The following is a 19367-nucleotide window of genomic DNA, read 5'->3' on the forward strand; positions in this document are numbered from 1 at the left end:
AACTAAGGAACTGTTTGGAAAAGGCTATCAATTATATGGAGTAAATATATTTGCGCATTAGTTACGTGTTGAGATTGATAGTAGATATCTACGCTGTATTATTATAATGTTTTTATTTTATTTTATGGCTGCATCATAAACTCAAGTCTTAGCTTTTCTATTTCAATTTAATGTGTGATGTGATGATTAAACAATTCATTTTGTTTTGGCAATAGTGTACCTTAAGTCCTCGTACATATGTTACGGTCAATGTTATATTCTATCTATTACCCTTCATAAATGTATAATTCTCTCATTAGGCCTGGAATATTCCTTCGTTTCGTCTATAGCTATCTCTTTTTTCAGTACTTATTTGAAATGAAAGAGCAAGGCAAAACAAAGCATACCTAATCATTCCAGGCCAGAAATAGCTTTATTAATAAGGAGGTACTTAAGTATATAATAATAATACGCGAACCAGCTTCAAAATATACCTACTAATTAAATATATTTCAAATATTGTTGAAATTACTTTCATAATACGACCAAAATGTACTCTTACCTCATAATAGGTAGGTACGTCATAAGGTTTAACTACAAACAAATTGTTTAATGCTGTTGTGAGTCTATAACGAACGTGTACACAAATATAATATTATTTGTGTACACGTTCGTTATAGACGTCGAGAAAGACAAGGTAAGCTCTAAATAACTGATAACATTTAATGATAAAGTAAAAATAAACGGTATTTTTTATCTAAAATGGCAGATTCCACTGGTGAAATTTCCATTCATTAAAATATTGCAAGTGTAATGAAATGTGTTGTCAAGGAATTCTGAGTAAATTTCGGGAAAACCCAGTAAAAATCGATGGATATAATCTTCTTATTATGTAATTATTTATAAAAGATAGCGATGAAAGATAGCCTGTGCTGCTTAAACTACCTACTCACTTTTAGTGCCAAATTGTATCATATCCAAGTTTATAAGTTTAAAATATGTAACAAAAATGTACAAATCTGCCTTATATGTAAGTATATAGATTTAGTAGAGGTTATAGACTAGACCTTCGTCCCGGCTTCGCTCGGATAAATCCAAAGTAGCCTATATCACTTCAGAAGGTTTCGTCTATTTCTGTGCAAAATTTTATCAAAATCTCAGTAATCAAGAAGCAATGTCTTCTATTTGACTGTTAAAAATCGTAATTCGAACTGACACAATTTAAATATCGTTCTAACCCATTTAATTTAGTTTGGACAATATTCTCGTATTTCGAAATAGGGTCATAATTAAAAAGTGCAATTGTAATATTTTTTTTAATATATGTTTAAAACTTAACAAATCTACGTAACTACCTTTTACAAGTTCACCTTTCAAAAAAATATATTTTTTATATTCACATTATGTATGATTGACATGATTCACATTTCAGGTTCGTCTTAGAGAGGTAGAGTAATATAACAATTTTATAGTCGTATCCTCATGGCTGAGGGCCGTGACCACCAGTAACTGCATGTGGCTCTCTTGACTATGGTACTCCAGGCAACACGATCTTGTGCATGCTTTAGACTTTAGACTAGAATTTTGCTGTGTCCTTATCATATCAGTCTATCTAGTTAGGACCAGTTAGAGAGTAATAACAACGACCATCATCTTTTTCAGATTGACCTAGACCTAGGTTTACATATATAATATATACATAAATATATATGTTATTTACAAGATTAATAATCGTTGAGTTAGTTTCCCATAGTCTTTAACTTACTTTGGAAAAAATAACACTATTAAAACTTGAGTTTGAAATATTTAAAAGTGGGTTTGGGTACAGTAGGTTTAGTTTCGGTTTGTTGACCTGAGATAAGCATTTTTATGTATTTTCCTTGTTGGTCTGATGGCAGAGTCACGCCTAGGTCTCCGCAGTTCTTGAGGATCTCCGTACAACCGCGTAGGTCCCGGTTTCTCACTGAAAGTAAAACATATTCTATAGAAGGTGATAGAAATCTACTATATTTTTTTAGCAAACTTATTTCATCAGTAAATTAATGTATACCAATCTGACTCATGTTTTCACAGGCCACCTCTTGCTTCCGGTGAAGGAAAATAAGGTGAGGAGAGCTGCATCACACACTTGCCGACTGTTTAGTTTACTAGTGCGTATGCCACTCTTTCTCTCTCACACACCTGAACGTTTTCTCGGTTGCTTCCCTCAACAGATCAACGCTCAATGGCTGTTGATCGTAGGAGCCCAAGGTCCGACAATTTTGTGGCCACTACTTGCCACTATATAGTCCACTCTCTAATATGATTTTCTAGAGGGCAGTAGTTGTGACCATTTACAAGACGAAAAGCATATGAGTTGACTGCCATTTTAACTCCAAAATTAAGAGGAAGGATCTTCAAAATGTCTTTTTCCCGTAGTTTCGCCCGCAAAATATTGTATTGCAAAACTTTCAATCCATACAAATCCGTTCTCTATATTTGGAGCTTTCTCTATTTGTGGCCTTTATAAAATGTAGTGATATCATAACATTATAATAAGTAAATATATACTTAGTGCATACGTCTTTAAGTCTAAGTACTAAGTAGTTGTACATGAGCATAAAAATTGAATATGAGCATAAAAAGGAGTAGTGATTTAGCATTTATCTTACATATGCGGCATATATCGTACGCAATTGCAATACAAAATTAATCAACAATGGAACACCTATCCTTGTCCATCCCGTACCTGCGAATTGAAGTTATCTGGTCTGCGAAATTGTGAGGGCTAATTAACTAATTGCATGCACCACAATACGCACTGTGTTGTATTTTAATACAAAAGAGACCAGACTGTATGTCAGTTTTATTGGAAAAATTAATCTTAACGGTACTCTAACTAATATTATAAATACGAAAGTAAGTTTGTTTGTTATCTCTTCACGCTCTATCTACTCGACCAATCTTCTTGAAATTTTGAAGTATGGAGAGGGACATAGGGAGGGACATACTTAAGGGACATACTTAACCCGCAAGTATAACTGTTTCCATGGGAAAATTACGCGGGCCGAGCTGCGGACAAAAGTATATATTATAAATGATTTAAGATTACGGTCAAGAGGAATATTTTCATTGACAACGTCTGGCAGAGGTACGATTATACACAAAAGTTTGCGGAAAAATAATACATTAACGTTTGACCCTCAGTCACGTTTTAAGAAAATGTTTTGATAAGGTCAGCAAATAGGACACAAAGTGACACTAGAGTCATTGGGCCAGTTGATTAGCTATGTAAATTTAGATGTACTTACAAGTGATTAATGTGGGTACTTATCATATTACAATATTGTTATTATTTGTAAACAGTCTAGTCTATGTTGAGGTCAAGTATTTATATTTTTTAAAATAAAAGGTTATATAATTCAATGTAAGTGATACTGTATAGGATTGCTATAATGCAATTAATTTATCGGCTATTATCTGTAATGTTATTCTAACAGTACAACAATCTTAGGTTACTTATTAGTAACTTATTGAGAAAAATCTTTGTAATTTGTCAAAATGAGCAATTTAAATATGTTTTTAATGGACGTATTTATTTATTTCTTTATTCAGGTACACCACGGAATAATAAACTTATTTTTCCGTGAGGTACACCAACAGCGTTTGCATACAACGTTCAACACAAGATACATATAAAAAAATAAAGTTATTGGAACTTAATTTTTTCATTTGTATCTTGTTTGTTGTATGTTTTATATATAAACACCATTATACATAACTAAATAAATAATAAATATCAAAAGTGAAAACTGCATCAAAGTTCGCTGCGTGGTTCAAAAGTAGAAAGCGTAGAAACAAACAAACTTTGCTTTATAATATGTAGTGATGATTTCAACAAATACACATCTCTTAGAGACTATGTTAGGGAAAAATACACAACAATATCTTGTTACAACATGGTCGTGCTAAGCTACTGTATTTCTATCGATAATAGAACGAATCTAAATGAATCTGTATCACTCCTAATATGAGTCACGTATGTAATACATATCAGATAGGTACATGTGAAACGTGACGAATTTTGATACGTAACAATGCATCGGTTCCTATAGTCAGTATAATTTGATATATTTATACTAAGTAAGTACCTACTATTTTTATTAGAAATATTGTATACATATATAAATCAGTAAAATAAAAAGAAAATTGTTATTAACAACGATTTGTAACGTTTAATTTGGAAACCCTATCGACTGTCATAATGATAACACCGGTCCCTTTATCCAAGTTGCTTAAAGTTAGATGTGTCTTTCACGACTACCACCTTCGTAAGTATTCGTATAACTAACAAACTAAGTGAATAGTCAAGTCTTTCAGCGGGAAGCATATGTAGGTATATGAGGATAACCAATCGTGTGCGTACCACGTAAGTACCAATAGGATGCAAACCTGCGACATTTAGATTACAGGGCAATATTTGTTTATCATAGGTTAGTATTTCCGTATTAGTCCTAAACTGTACCATAGAAGTAGGAAATCGGAACAGGCCAAGCTTCCGAGGAGCCAGTGAAATTGCTACCAATTTTAGTAGGGTTGGCAAATGAGGTTTAAGTAAGTTTTACGAAGCTTTGCTTCTGTTAGGTTTCCCTACTCCTGTGACTGTACTAAGTACCAACCAATATACATACTCGTACATTTTTATATTTTGCAAATTTAACACGCAAATTCAAATTCAAATCATTTATTCAGAAATTAGACCTTCACAGGCACTTTTTCTCGTCAATTTTTATATTTATAGTTATTTCTCACAAGCTACAAACTACTGGCATTTCGGAACGACCACTGCTGAGAAGAAATGCCGAAAGATACTCATTTGAACAGTGTTGGTCCCTATCATGCCAGATTGGCTTACCGTTATTGTTTCTTACAATGTTTTTTTTTTCTAATAATATATAAAGGTTAAACGCAAACAGTTTAGCTTATCTTTCTAACTACTTGTTGCAAATGATACATTATTGTTATAAATTGGAACATACCGTGGGATTTATTATAGTCATAACAATATCAACTGGGAGCAAAGACCCAATTATAAATTAGCACATTTGATAAAGGCAACGCTCACTGGTAAGGTAGACTTGATCTAGAGTTCCTCATACAGATATGAGTGGGTACCTATCACGACTTTATTATTATGAATTCTGTGCTTTGTAATTACCATACCAGAGTCCAGAAACTAAATAGCGGATATTAACTGAATATCGATCCTATTGGTGTAATTGAAATTCCGATATATTGAGAGGTTTGTTCACAAAATATGTGACCGTAAGTCTGAGGTGACATGAAGAATCAAAAATCGAATTTGAATGAATCTGAATGAAGAACTAGAAAATAACTAAAATAATAACATAAAATAGAACCAGCAACGAAAGGATCTAACAATATAATTATTAAGTATTATGTACATGGTCGGTACAGATAAATAAGTTCATTACACTCATCAAGCAATCGACTTATAGTATTACTTAGAAACTAATAAGAAGAATATTATTACGTCGCCTAAGGTTTTAAAAAGATATTTCGAAAATGTCCCTGTATGAAAATGAAGACCAAGAAAGACAAGAGAGATGTCAAAAATAACTACTTAATCGGAGAGGCTAGATGGTAGCAATCCTGGAACTAATAAATAGTACTTATGTATTATGGGGAAACCCCCATATTCGTCCATATCTATACTATCAATAATAATATTATAGATTCGTATGTTTGTTTGTAGGTAATGAATAACCTCAACTAATGGGCCCATTCTGATAAAATTTATTACAGAGATAGGTGAAGCCATCCGAAGTAAAAGGATTTACCTGAGCAAAGCTGTGGTGGGCCGCTATTAATTTATAAATATAATAAAATATATGGGATATGTTCATGACTAAAGGTATCTTATGGTTGATTTTTAGTTGCACATTATTTTTAGTATTAGTTCAAGGTACTCAAAAGCTATTCACATAAAAAATAAAACACCAAAAAACTGTCCATAATGTTCCTCTACCCACAGAATGTTATACTCACATTTATAATTAAAAAGGACTTGCAGAACTTTGGCATATTCTATCATCATCTTGTACTTGAGAAGCCCTTGTAACAGTCTGGTAACAGCATCCTCGTTATAATCTCTGAGAACTGTTATACTGAAAGCCGTAGCTCTGAAAAATTTATGTTGCCTTATTGAAGGGATAAATTTTGATTCTTAGACGAATTTTTAATTAAAAGATACTTAGACAAATTTAGTAACAAATAACAACTATTATGATGCTATTGCAGTGCATCTGGCATGTTTGCTGATGCTAGCGTGGACGATTTTTATGCAGTCATCCGCAAAAAGATTGCTTCACTAGTGAAACGGGTGCGGGGGAGCTCGAGCATGGTTGTGAAGATGGTGGGAGATCAGGTGGACTCGAATCTGTTCAGCAGGTTCAATGAGCTTCACATATTGAGGACATGTTGAGCCTGGGAGTGGCTTTCTGGTTGAATATATTGAATTTTCTTTATTATTATTATATTATTTTATCAAATTCAATTTAATTTCATTCAATTTGTAATTTATAATTTGTAATCAATCAATCTATCTATGGACAAATGTCTGAAAATAAATGATTTTCGTTTTTTTTAATTTTATTTATTATTTCTTTGTTCATTCATGTTTGGAACTTTGTCCACTTTGGTTAATTATTTCTGTCTATGATCACATTATATGGTATCTAAAATCTCACACAAAAAAGTTGTGGAGCATGGCAAGTGTAAATCTAGATAAAATTAGCTTAAATGTCACTTACTTATCCCTAACAATATTTTGGAGAATTTCAGAGCTATCAAGCAACTCATTGGCCAACATTTGATCAGAAAACCATGAGCTTGACCAACATATGTGCCAGAAACAAATCAATGGATAATGCTCCTCCCAATCCTGACTGAATTCTAAAACATACTTCTTAAAAATGACTAGAGTAGCTTCCGATTTATTCAACACAGAGTCTTGAATTAATTCCCTAAATATGATCCTGTAAAGTGATCTAAAATTTTCATTCTTCCTATAACACTGTTTTAATATTTCTAAGCCTTTTTCCGAATTACCCTTCATGCATTGTGCTTTTGCTGAGTAGTGTAGAAATTCTCCATTTCTTTTGAATAAATTTGGATCAACTTTTGCACAATATTTCTGCAGCACTACTACCATGTCAGGTTTACCAACATTACTGTAATGTCTGAAGAGTCGCTTTAAAGTACTTTCCACAATAAACCTTTTGACATTTCGACAATCTGTTATAACTTGTTCTATGTATTTGTCTTTACTTTTTGCATGTAATTCTAATAATATTTTATCCAAATCTTCATTGCTCATTTTAGAAACATCATAATAATTGGATTCAGTTTCCGTGAAATGCCTTATTTTTAGTTTATTGATATCAAAAGCATAGACTTTTATTCTTGATTGGTGCCTTTGTAATAATTCTTGTGTAATAATATCAAAAGGATCGATTGTGGTAGCATAATATAGCAAACTTGGTACAGTGTTCTTGCATGTCTTTACGGAGCACAGAAGTCGGACGCAATTTCGTGGATGTCTTGCTATTTGCACACTCATTGTTCTCAATTGTTTATATAAAATACGCTGTATCGGTTTCGTCCAACAGATTTTTGGAGTTATGTCCGCATTACTGTTGCAAGATATATTATAACTCATGTACATTTATAACATTGAATGATTATTTGGTACTGTATTGTTTTCCAAAAGAAAAGAACAAAGTTATTTTCTTTCTATCTAACAAATAGGTATTTCTATAGAAATAACATAATTTCATGTAGTTACCTAGCACAGTTATAATACTACCTACTATTTAAACTTTTTGACGTCGATGTACGTCAAATCATGACAGAAAGAGATTGGCAAGGAAAGAAATAATAGTAACCCAACATTTTGGCTGGTCGTAAACTCGAATATAACCTTTGTTTTAATAAGCATTGTCTATTAACCTGTTTTTATATCTGTGACTGTTATTATGAATTAATTTGACAACGTAGTCCGTTGTTTCGTACAAAGTAGCAGAAGTAGCAGAAGGACTGGGCCGGATGTGATATGGGACAAAAGATGTTAGCGCTCTATCTCGTTTATTCTCATGTATCTATTTCATATTGTTTAGCTTTCTCTTTCTACTAAAGACATTAGTAGTCAACATCTAGCGTTCAGTAATAGAATTAACACCTGTGCTATAGCAGAGTAATAGCACAATAGTAAAGTATTGTAGGTACTTTTCAACAATAGATGGCAGTTATATATATTTTAATGATTTGCTATTCTACAATAGATGGCGTTAGTTCATAAAAAAATAAACGTAAGTTATGAATTTGTTTTTTATTATTTTTGTATACGATCGCCGACAATAATCGCCTGTCGATTCCTATGCACCTATTAGCCGAGAATGCCTGCCAGTTGCACAGCGGGAGACCAATCGAAATATGAATGCAGAAGACGTTTTAAGCCATGCCCCATTGCTCAGTCGCAGTGCGTTGAGTCTGTCTAGTGTCTCCGATAATTTCTATAGGGTTTGACACTGACATGCAATTTATACACGTATGCTGAAATTTCATAAGTACAATTTCTACGTTGTTCTACGAAAGACATGACGTCAATTTTATAATGTAAGTTACAAAGGTTCTTTGTATTGTCTCAATAACTGATGACAGGAAAACGTAGAGGTGTTTTTAGGTACTTTCACGAAAAAAAAAATTACCATACCTTACATATTAGAGAAATAGAAGAAGAACTTGCATAAATAAGTACATGTTAAGTACCTATCTATATACCTGATACACAGGCTTATTCCATCGTGTGCATGGGAGCCATAAGCTGATAACTAATAGAGTGATTATAGTAGGCTCTATTTAACTTTAGACACGGTATCAACAGCTTAGGGCTTACGGGATTAAAAGTCTTCATTGAATTCTTTAAATAAAATTAATCTTACCAACCACATCGCCCCATTCTCAAACTTACTTCAACGAGATAATTATCATTTCCATAAAAAAAAATTCAATAAATAATCTTAACAAGTACAAATATACGGTCTGTGCGGTTAACAATCGAAATTTATCGTCGTAATATGTTAATGTAAGGGGAGCAATGGTTAGGTGACTCGGTTAATATGGATAATGCGCGAGGTTAGTAAATTAGATGATTTATTTAACTTGACTGTCTTAATTATTTTATTAGCATAGACAAAAAAACAAATTGTATCGTTTTTCAAATTAATTTCTATCTTTCATTTAGATTAGGTACTAGGTATCTGAGAACAACAAAATAAGTTTGCATTGCTTCTACGTGCATTGTTTGTTATCTAACAAATTGCGTCTTCTTTGCGTGTCCGCGCACTCCAACGATATTCGACAGAATTCGACTTTTAATTTAAATTTGCTTTAGAAATGCTATTAGGTATTATTATTTCACCCCAATAACATCAATCCAAGCTGTCGTGTCTATCAGAAATTGCGACCAATGACAACCATTAGGTCGGACTCATTCGAGTAACATTACTTGCTCAGTGCAGCGGTACCTAATTGACTGTACCTCTAGTGGATTACCTCGGTTATTAGCGTCATCAAAAAGGTATTAACACTTATCTCCAGAGACACATCTGAGAATGCTACGAAACTATTTAAAGAAAACCTTCGTTGGAAGATTTGGAGTGAGTTTTTGAAGTTCTTTTTAAATTGGTCGCGGAATAGTCCTGTCTACAATTAGAAGCCCGCAGGCAGATATACTGCTTCCTTTTAATCGAATGAGTTATGCTTCGTTTTTCTACAGTTATCATTAACAATGGGTTATTTTAATGAAAATGTTTGGTGCTGTTGACGCTGTCAACGTGTTATTACACTGTATTGTTAGAAATATACATTGTGTGGAACGAATAGTGTCGGGGTTTGGATTGTAACGATGATATTTTCATTTCTATCGTGATATTGTGAACGGCGGAACTGAAGAGTCAACGATGTGTTTAGTAGCGGAATTCTCTAGCCTTAATAATTATCTTACAATTGTCAATATACAACAACACTAGTAACTCACCATGGCTGCAAAATGTTTTCCACATTTAACTAAAAATGTCTTTAGCTACCTGTCACAATTTCAGAATCACAATGCCACAAATCCAGCTAAACGTTGTCGGTAAGATTCGCTGCTACTTTATGAATAAAGATATTAGGGACGATAAGGAATACACGTTAAATGTAGAAGAAACGTAAACATGAAGAATTAGCATTTGCTCGCGGCTTTGCCAGCGTAAATTTCCCACGTCAACAGTTATTTTTCCAGGACCAAAGATACCCTATGTTCTTTCAATTTCAAGAAGATTGGTAGAGTAGATAGAGCGTGAAGAGGTAACAAACAAACTTACTTTCGCAGTTATAAGTATACTTAGGATTAGGATAAACGTAAGTAATAAGAATAGAATTTATGTAATTACACCTAAATAACTATATGTAGGTACTTCGTGTATCTAGATGCGCACTATCATGATATCAACGTAAATCTGAATGCTGCCCGAATTTCACCTCGCCGCGAGGATGTTTATCTCCGACGTATCTAAGGATAATATCGACTTTATCTATAAGGAGGATGCACACCCGCCCCGAGAAAATTCTCATTGAGTTTTTATTTATTTCTTCTACTTCAAAATTTACTTCATTATAAAATATTACTATTATTGCTTATACAGTGACAGATTTTAGTGTATCAGATAGTGATTTAAGCATGGAATTAGTAGAGTACCTACCAATTCCATGGATTCAAGTCATATATGGTATCTGACATGATTTTTACGACTACTTACTGTCATCTAGTGCCAAATACCATTATATTATATTATAATATTCGCATAACACTACTGTATGCAGTTTTCATCGATTGCTATTTATTAGTTGTTGGTTATGAATGGATACAAAAGATCATAAATATATGTCTGCTAAATGATATTACTAATATATACCCTATAGAATATTTACTAATAGGGAGTATTACTGCACATTTATCCCGCCAGAGTACAGCACTGTATGTTAGGTACACAAAAGCTTTGCCGCCTTTTGCTGTGTCGATTAAAACGTTTATTTTAGAGTACTTTATTAATCCTTTCATTATGTAAGCATTCGTTTGTGAAAATATACAACAAGGTAGCATATTCGGGTGCCGAAATATTGGGAGAAATCGGTTTCCATAAGATAAAAAACTTTAAAAACTATGGGATAAAAATTTCGAGCCAGTAAACGGTCGAAAAAAGCTCGGAATACTACACATAACCTAAAATAGTATTATTATTTTCAGGATAATTCACTAAATCCATTCTTTTTTCCTTTAAACTCGCGCCACGATTGCGTGGAAGGTATTTTTGGTTGTAAATCTGCAACAATATTGATTTGCCTCCATTGGCAATGTTTGTGCCAGTAGCGCCATCTGCGCTGAGCTTTGCGTAATATTATTATTAGGTATTATGACTGTCAATAAATCATACGTTCAATCATGTGTTATGTATAAACATCTTAACTTTAGCCATTGTTCAGAATCCCCGCCTATTTTATCTATGATAGGGGTGTAGACAGCACAATAAGGGTAACACGGCACTCGATCTATAATCGATATTCTATTCATTCAGATTGTATCGATATCGGCATTGTGACTGTGACTTTAGTCATGACGATGTGACAACCTTGTAATGCCTGTTTTGAATCTAGATTTCGAATGAGAAATTACATTTTGGTTCGAGTTCATACATTTTACTTTTGAAATTGGCATACTGTAGGTAGGTAAATTTAACATAAAATTTATGCGACTACTTGCCAATAGATGGCGGTAGGTAGTCGAAACAGTCATATCAGATGCCTTTAGGTGACTTGAATGCAATCTAAACTTATTTAAAGTACCTACTTAGTAAATACTTATATAAAAGTTATATTATTAAATTATACGAAAACGGTCCATAATTAAATTAGGATTTTTGAGTTTTTTTTTTATTTGGCTAGATAAAAAAAACTGCATTACAACATTGTCTGCTAGCTTATACCCTCGTGTGAGTATATATAATACTTCAAAAGCAACCAATTATCATTAAACACCATATACAATAGCAATATGTAGAATAATCTGTGGAAATAGATATAGTCCAATGCAACCGATAATTCTTCCGATCCTCGAAATATCTCAATCCTCTTATAAATATCATTATCTCCTTTTATCGGTCCCGTCTCATTTATATTGATAAAAATAGAAAGAGATAAAGCATATAAATCACGTCCTGCTTAAATTAGGGTGGTCAGAATCCGTCAACATATCTTAATTATTAGCCCGACAATAGAAGTAAACTCAACATTCATTACAAGCTTCTTATTTTTTAATATTATTTTAACCATTTTCGAAAACAATTGACAAGAGAACAACACCAAGGACAGGAATGCGTGAAGGAAGTTAGGGAAGGCTTTTGCCCAGCAGTGGGATTTAAATAACTAGACAAAAAACATTTTAGTCTCTATTGACGACATAGGTACTATAGGGTTTTAATTTATTTGTCAATTTAAGAAAACAAAATAGCAGTTAATTACGTGCTTTACTTACTGATTTTCCATCATAATAAAATGGCAATTGTTTTTAGATTCCCGTAAAAATAAACTCGAAAAATCAAAGAAAAAACACATTAAAAATCTGTGTTCGTCACAAAATTAATAACTAGAATCAAATTTTCCAGAGAATGAAGTAGCAACATGCCGGAACTTTGAAAAAATAAACGAGGTTCGAAAATTGAATTATCAATCTCTACAAATGAAGATTAAGATCCGATGTCACAGTGGTCGTGGCGAAACCACTGAGTGTATATTATTCTATAGAATCGGAGCGCTGCGGTCAAGATTTACAAGTAGATCACGTGATATTAGAGCAGGCTGCAAGGTGAAAGGTGATAGATCATTGGCGTGCCGAATAAGAGAATGAGAGCTTCCTCCCGACCTTACTTGTGGGGTCAAATATTTCACTTTTATACATTCCAAGGCGCAGATGACAGAAATAATGAGGTGTTCTAGTAAAAGTTTTTGAAATTTTTGTTAAAATAAGTTTGTAATAATTTTATAAAATAATTTTGGGATAAAATATAGCTTATAGCAATCTTAGATAATGTACCATTGTAATGGTAAAATAATTTTTGAAATCGGTTCGATAGTTTAGGGGATTACCCGCCTCAAACATACAAACTCAAACTGACAAATGCATACCTCTATATAATAATAATAGTATAGATATTGCAAAGCAGACGGCAAGCAGGCATGGAAATTATCTATTGCTAGTGAACAATGGGCGGCTTCCATGAAACATAAAATACGTAGCACATCATTGCTTCACGACACGATATTGGAAAAAGAGACAGTACTTATGGTGTACGTCAGTAACGCGCTAGGTGTAAGGTGTATATTTGTGGTGTAGTAGGGCTTTTGGTGATGATCAAAATATTTTGTTAATTTACAGAGCCAGTAATGTACTTAAGCAGGTACATATTTCAAGTAAGTAGGAGTTATTTCTTATCACATAAAGTCCAACAAAAGTAATCAAGAATAGTCTCGCAGCCAATTAAAATGAAGTGAATCAGATCATCGTCGCAAATAGCGTTATTCGCATTGGAGTAAATTTATCAACCGCCATTACTTACATTATCAGTGATTCGGTTAGCGCGTCCCGCTCAATGATAGCACTTGATAGTCTAAACGCCGCCGAACTCATAAATTGTTTAAGGAAACAGACCGCCCACGTATGTGAATCTTGGGGTTTTAAAACTTTGCTACAACGTTATGTCGGCTGCACACTACAGATTGACTTTTAATACATTGGCAATATTTTGTCATATAGACATAGCTCAGTCGATGATTCTGAACAACTGGCGGTTCGGGGGTAACTCCGAAATCGCAAAGGAAAATAAGCTGTTCTATACAAAATTAAATACCTAACTTGTGGAAAATGTATGGATCAGCTGATTTTTTTTTCGCGATTTCAAGTTTGCTTCCGTACGAAAAGTTGTTCAGTACCATGTATAGTCGGACAGATGCCTACGCGAATGAATTAATATAGCATTCTTGAATTTAGTGTTATCTAACTACATGCATATGAACTTTTATTAAAATCGGTCCAAGGTCCAGCGGTGAAGCCGTGAAAACGAACAGACAGACAGACTTTCGTATTCATAATATTAGTATGGATTAGAGTTCATCAGTATGTTGCTATTCGAAAAATATACCAAACAATTATCTAATTATATCAATAAATCAATGTACCTACTTTCTCACATGTTGTATATTTTCTTATTCCGTTCATGATACATACATGATAAGTATGATATATCTTGATAATATATTTAAATACTTTCTAGAAATATTTAAATATGCATAATATGGCACTAAATAATATTGATTGTTAATTCACGTCGACACTTAATGAAATATCACATATCAGACTTAAATTAATATTTTCAATGTCAAAACTTTTTATTTTGCGATATTTTAGCGCTCCTATCGCCTAATTTAAAGATGACAGTTGCTGCCTATTTGAGTCCCTGTATAGAGTTGCAATTAATTTAATAGGCCAAATCACAGATCGAGGATAGCGTTGTTTATGATGCGGTTGAATCAAACGAGTAGATAACATTCAGATAGCCATTCAGAGCTTATGAATAATTTAGTGCGCGATTGAATAGGCGCGATTGTATTGGTTAGTTGGTAATTTAGCTTAGCAAATTTTAATAGACTAATTGTCATCGAATTTGCTTTAGTTACGCATTTTTTCTCTCTCTAAAACATACAATTACAGAAACGTTTAAACCTTGCAGGATTTATCTGTGTTTGGTGAGTAACTATTACATTTAGGTATAAACAATTTCACCTGTCCGTCTGTAATCAAATTATATAAGTTAATGTCGCTTCAAGTACCATGACAATGCATTATTATGATGAACGAGATCTGATGGTGCACCCAGCGATCAATCTGCTGGCAATAATGAGAACTCCACAACAGTCTGTAAGGATTTTTTTTGTCACGCGTTGAATACAACATGTAAATAAGAATCTTTGTAAATAAGAATAATAAAATATTGTGTTGAAAATGACATTTTTATAAAAACATAATAATTCCGATTTATATTTGATCTTATAAGAATTCATTTGGCAATAATGAATTATTTGATCTTTATTAAGTAAAATGCATATTTGAGTTCGATCTATTATATTTTACTGGTATCACGATTGTCCATTGGCATTTAAGCACGTCCTCAACAATACTCTATGGTCCACTAAGCTATTAAATATTATTTTAAATATATTGCCCATAGACAATGAAATACATGGACAATGTGCATGACTGCCTGAAGCAAAGGACTACAATGGGACATACCTTCACCTTTATTTCAATATAAATATAACTGCTTACCTTTGTGTCGAATATTATACAAATACTTCATTGAGTTCAGGAAACTCGATGTATATATGTCAAATGACAGTACTGATCTTTACAAAATTAAATAAATAAATTGAATGTAAAGATCAATTTATTTCAACAAGAGAAAATTTAAACAATTAATGATTCCTTGTGACGTAAGTTTGGATAAACATAGCTAACTTGAATATATCTGTCGGTAGGTTGACACCATCGAAGTCCATCTATTTTAAGTACACCAAAATATTTTTAAAAAAGTAGCCTTGAGGAACATAATTATATCTTTAATTGATTAATAAATTATTTTATCGCTTATTGAGACGATGAAATGCGTGCGCGGCGCGTGCGCTTTTTTGTATGGTATTGTGGCGTACGTTACAATTTCATACAAAAAAGCGACGCGCACCCGTTATGCAGTCGGTGTGCCTGAGCACACCGAACTTTAATTCCTGTGACTTAAAGGTGCACTTTGAGGTAACCCCAGAATCTTATCACGCAATCTTTATAATTTCAATACAATATAATGATCGCATGTCTGTATACAATGGTACGAATGTTTGAAAATAATATTTTGATATCTTTTATGCGTATAAAATAGTTTACCTTAGTATTGAATCTTATTTTTGGTGTAATAAAGTGTTTTTACTTACATTCCAAAGAAAACAATTTTTACTCCACATAAGTTTAATTTTATGATCATGTGAAATTATGACTGCACACAATCACGCGATCGCCACTAATTTTCATATATGTCTACAATCTCTCTCTCTACGATTTTAGGATGGAGGGTTAGGATGGATGGATGTTAATTATTATTTGGGACACAAGTTGATTAGAGTTTATCAGCTTTTCACAATTAGATACAACGCAATATGATATTAAATAGAAAATGCGGTACCTATTCGACGCGCCGTGTGTGGCCGAATATAAAATCGGTACATGTCTAGTTATAAGCACATTTATGTCAATTCTTTGTATATAGCCAGTTAGCTATACGTCATCCTACTTTAGATGAAATCTTGGATATCGAAACTGTAGAGACGACGCCGAGGTGAGTTGGATATAAAAATAATGTTCATTCTTATTGCCCATAACACAAGTTACGAACTTACTTTGGGGCTAACTCAATCTGTGTGATTGGTCCTTATACCTATACCTACATTTTATACCTATTGCAGTTGCGTATAGTATTAATTTTTCACAATTTCTAGACAGATTGAATTGTTATGTTCCTTGAAGATATATCATCGAATGTGCAAAATGAAGAAAACTTTGGTAATATTCAGCCACATTGAAGTAGATAAAGTTCACTTAATGACCTCGAAGACCCATAGTACTTTAGAAATAAAATACAAAAATACAAGAAAGCTTCATAGCTTTCTTTGTATAAATTTTCACAAACCTGTGGAGTAGAGTCTAAGATGCTCTAAAGTCGCTGGCAACAACAACAAGGCTGATCTGTTAACAAGAACTGTTAAGAAGACATTGTTGTCTTCTTGCAACACCACATGTTGTAAGAAGACATTTTTCGAGGCGCAAACTTTACTCCATAGTTTTCTCTGTGCCCTTAGACACAGCGTGGCGTGGCGTCGCGTCGTCGGCACCTTTTGATGATGTTGGCGCAGCTTTCGCGACACATCGTTACTAAATTACGATGTGGTCAAGTACATCAAAATATGTTTTCACGTCATTATTTGCAGTAAGTTTCTTTGCAGTTGTGGCCCTTATTACCTTTTGTGTGAATAAACTTACGAGACCAGTAGAGTAGTTAAGTAGAACAAACATTGAACGGATTTGTCAAACAAGACAAAAACACAGGACAACAACAAGTTTAAAAAGAAGCTGTACCTCGCCTATAGCTCAGGCAGCATGTTTTAATAAGTATATGATGAATCAAGCTGTAATTTTCTTTGAAATTCATTTGTCGTGTTGTTATACAAAAGTCATTTAACTAGTACTTATTTTAATATTACGTTATTTTTGATGTCTATTATGGCATTTTTCCTCTATATCTATACACTGATGATAACACACCGGATCACATGAGGAGGAAAGATTTATGTCTTTGTAAAATGTCTATACATTTTACTCTCTTTGACAACCATTTGGGGTTGTGTGTAATGTAATGAGGCTGTTCAATGAAATCCGGGCAATGAAAAAGGAAAGCTTGCTTAACCTTGTAACTAGTACAAGTACAGATCTACCGATGGTGCAAGTTAATCATCTATATTTAGGTGTCACGGGCAAGAATTCGGTAACGAATGTGATAAATGATACAGCGCATTCAATTACCGACGCCCGCGTGTGAACCGAGTGTCTTTGCTCGAGTTTCACCTCCTCGTGTTGACTTGCGCTATTCTTATTTGACCTCTCCCAACCGATCCTACTTATTATTCAATCTCATTCATCTATAGTACTTTTCATAAACCACTTCTTGCTCCCGGTGAAGGAAAACATCGTGAGGAAATTTGCACACTGGTTGACAGTTTAAATACCTAGTGTGTATGCGATGAATCCTGAAAGTCCTCTCAGATAGCTTTAGGCGACTTGAATAAAATCTGACAAACAATTGTTAGGAATTGACACACTTGAGATGAATGATTCAACATGCACTTATACTATGAAAGTAGTCTTACCGAAATCATAGTAGTTTGTTGCTTTGGTAAATACTAAGTATGTACCTATGTCATTATAAATTTCACGTGAAATAATGCCTGAAACTGAACTCGAATAAAAAGCGCAATGAGGAGCATCCCAAACATGAAGCGTTGGACCCTGTCATTCACGTGTCATGTGACAATCAATTATTACGAGGAAATAGACCAAATTAAAGAGATTATCTTACAAAATCGGGAAAATGGCTGCGAAAAATACTTTCACTTCAGACGTAAGTAATTTGGTAACGTATGTTTACTCTTGATTTCTCTTTTTGGAACAATTCCCGCTTTTGTTTTGTTATTTACTTTCTTGTATTTAGTTTCGTAAGAATATATCGTGTCTTAGTGGCCAGCTCTATTTTTAGTCTTTTCAAAGCGTTTTCAACTTGTTTGAATAAAAATAATGTCCATGGAACTTTTGATTGCAATCAAATGGAATTAAAATCAAATAGTCACCGACTAGGTAACAAAGTCGTAAAAGTAGGAGTGATAGGAATGTGTAGAAGAGATTCAAACAATTAATGAACCCACCAACAATGAACTGCTGAGGTGCTTGCTACGTTTACAACGTGATAGTTCTATTTTCGTCCCATATCTAAGTAAGAAGTGTGAAGTAACATTTAATTACAAAACCTCTTAGAAAATGTGGAGTAAATTTACACATCATCTATCAGATAGATGGGTACCTGCGGGGTTTGAAAAAAATACAAACTTTTTTATCAACTTATTTTTATAAGCGATGTGATATTAATTCTGAATGTATTTATGTGTTTGATTCAAATATATAAAAAAATAGAACACATAAGTTAGGTAGGTATTTAAAATTAAGTATCAAATGCTAATAATACGGTTTTAATGAATTACATATAATTATAATTAATAATTTTCAAATGCTACATATATAGAATTAAATTATACATAGAATTAAAGTCACAAAATAGCCAAAATACATAAATTCAAATCTCATCTCGGAAATGAATAATGACATTGACAGATAGGTTGGGAAATGGGAAATTTCAATCAAACTGTTCTCATGATGGCGCGACTCCTTATTGGCACTGGCTTGGAGCGAAATTGTTAACTATTTTCAGCCAGTGCTATTAAGCTAACTCCATTTGCTTCGGGTTATGTATATTTTATAGTTTACATGTTCGTAATAATTTTATGAAGTGAGGAAGATTGAATTTACAGTTATTAAGTATTCTCGAGATTTGACACCAAAACTGGTGTAATATTAAATTCTA

General features: G+C 33.2%; 1 protein-coding gene across 1 annotated transcript; it reads right to left on the bottom strand.

Moving 5' to 3' along the window:
* Window positions 1–1281: 1281 nt before the first annotated feature.
* LOC128677659 (uncharacterized protein) lies at window positions 1282–7855 on the bottom strand. The gene is made up of 3 exons (XM_053758658.2): window positions 6792–7855; window positions 6028–6161; window positions 1282–1942 (listed from the first exon to the last, which is right to left on the bottom strand). The coding sequence occupies exons 1-3, from the start codon at window positions 7703–7705 to the stop codon at window positions 1764–1766; spliced, it is 1227 nt and encodes a 408-aa protein (XP_053614633.1). The 5' UTR covers window positions 7706–7855; the 3' UTR covers window positions 1282–1763.
* Window positions 7856–19367: the final 11512 nt, after the last annotated feature.

This window comes from Plodia interpunctella, chromosome 18, assembly GCF_027563975.2.
Source record: "Plodia interpunctella isolate USDA-ARS_2022_Savannah chromosome 18, ilPloInte3.2, whole genome shotgun sequence".
In the NCBI taxonomy this organism is placed as follows: domain Eukaryota; kingdom Metazoa; phylum Arthropoda; class Insecta; order Lepidoptera; family Pyralidae; genus Plodia; species Plodia interpunctella.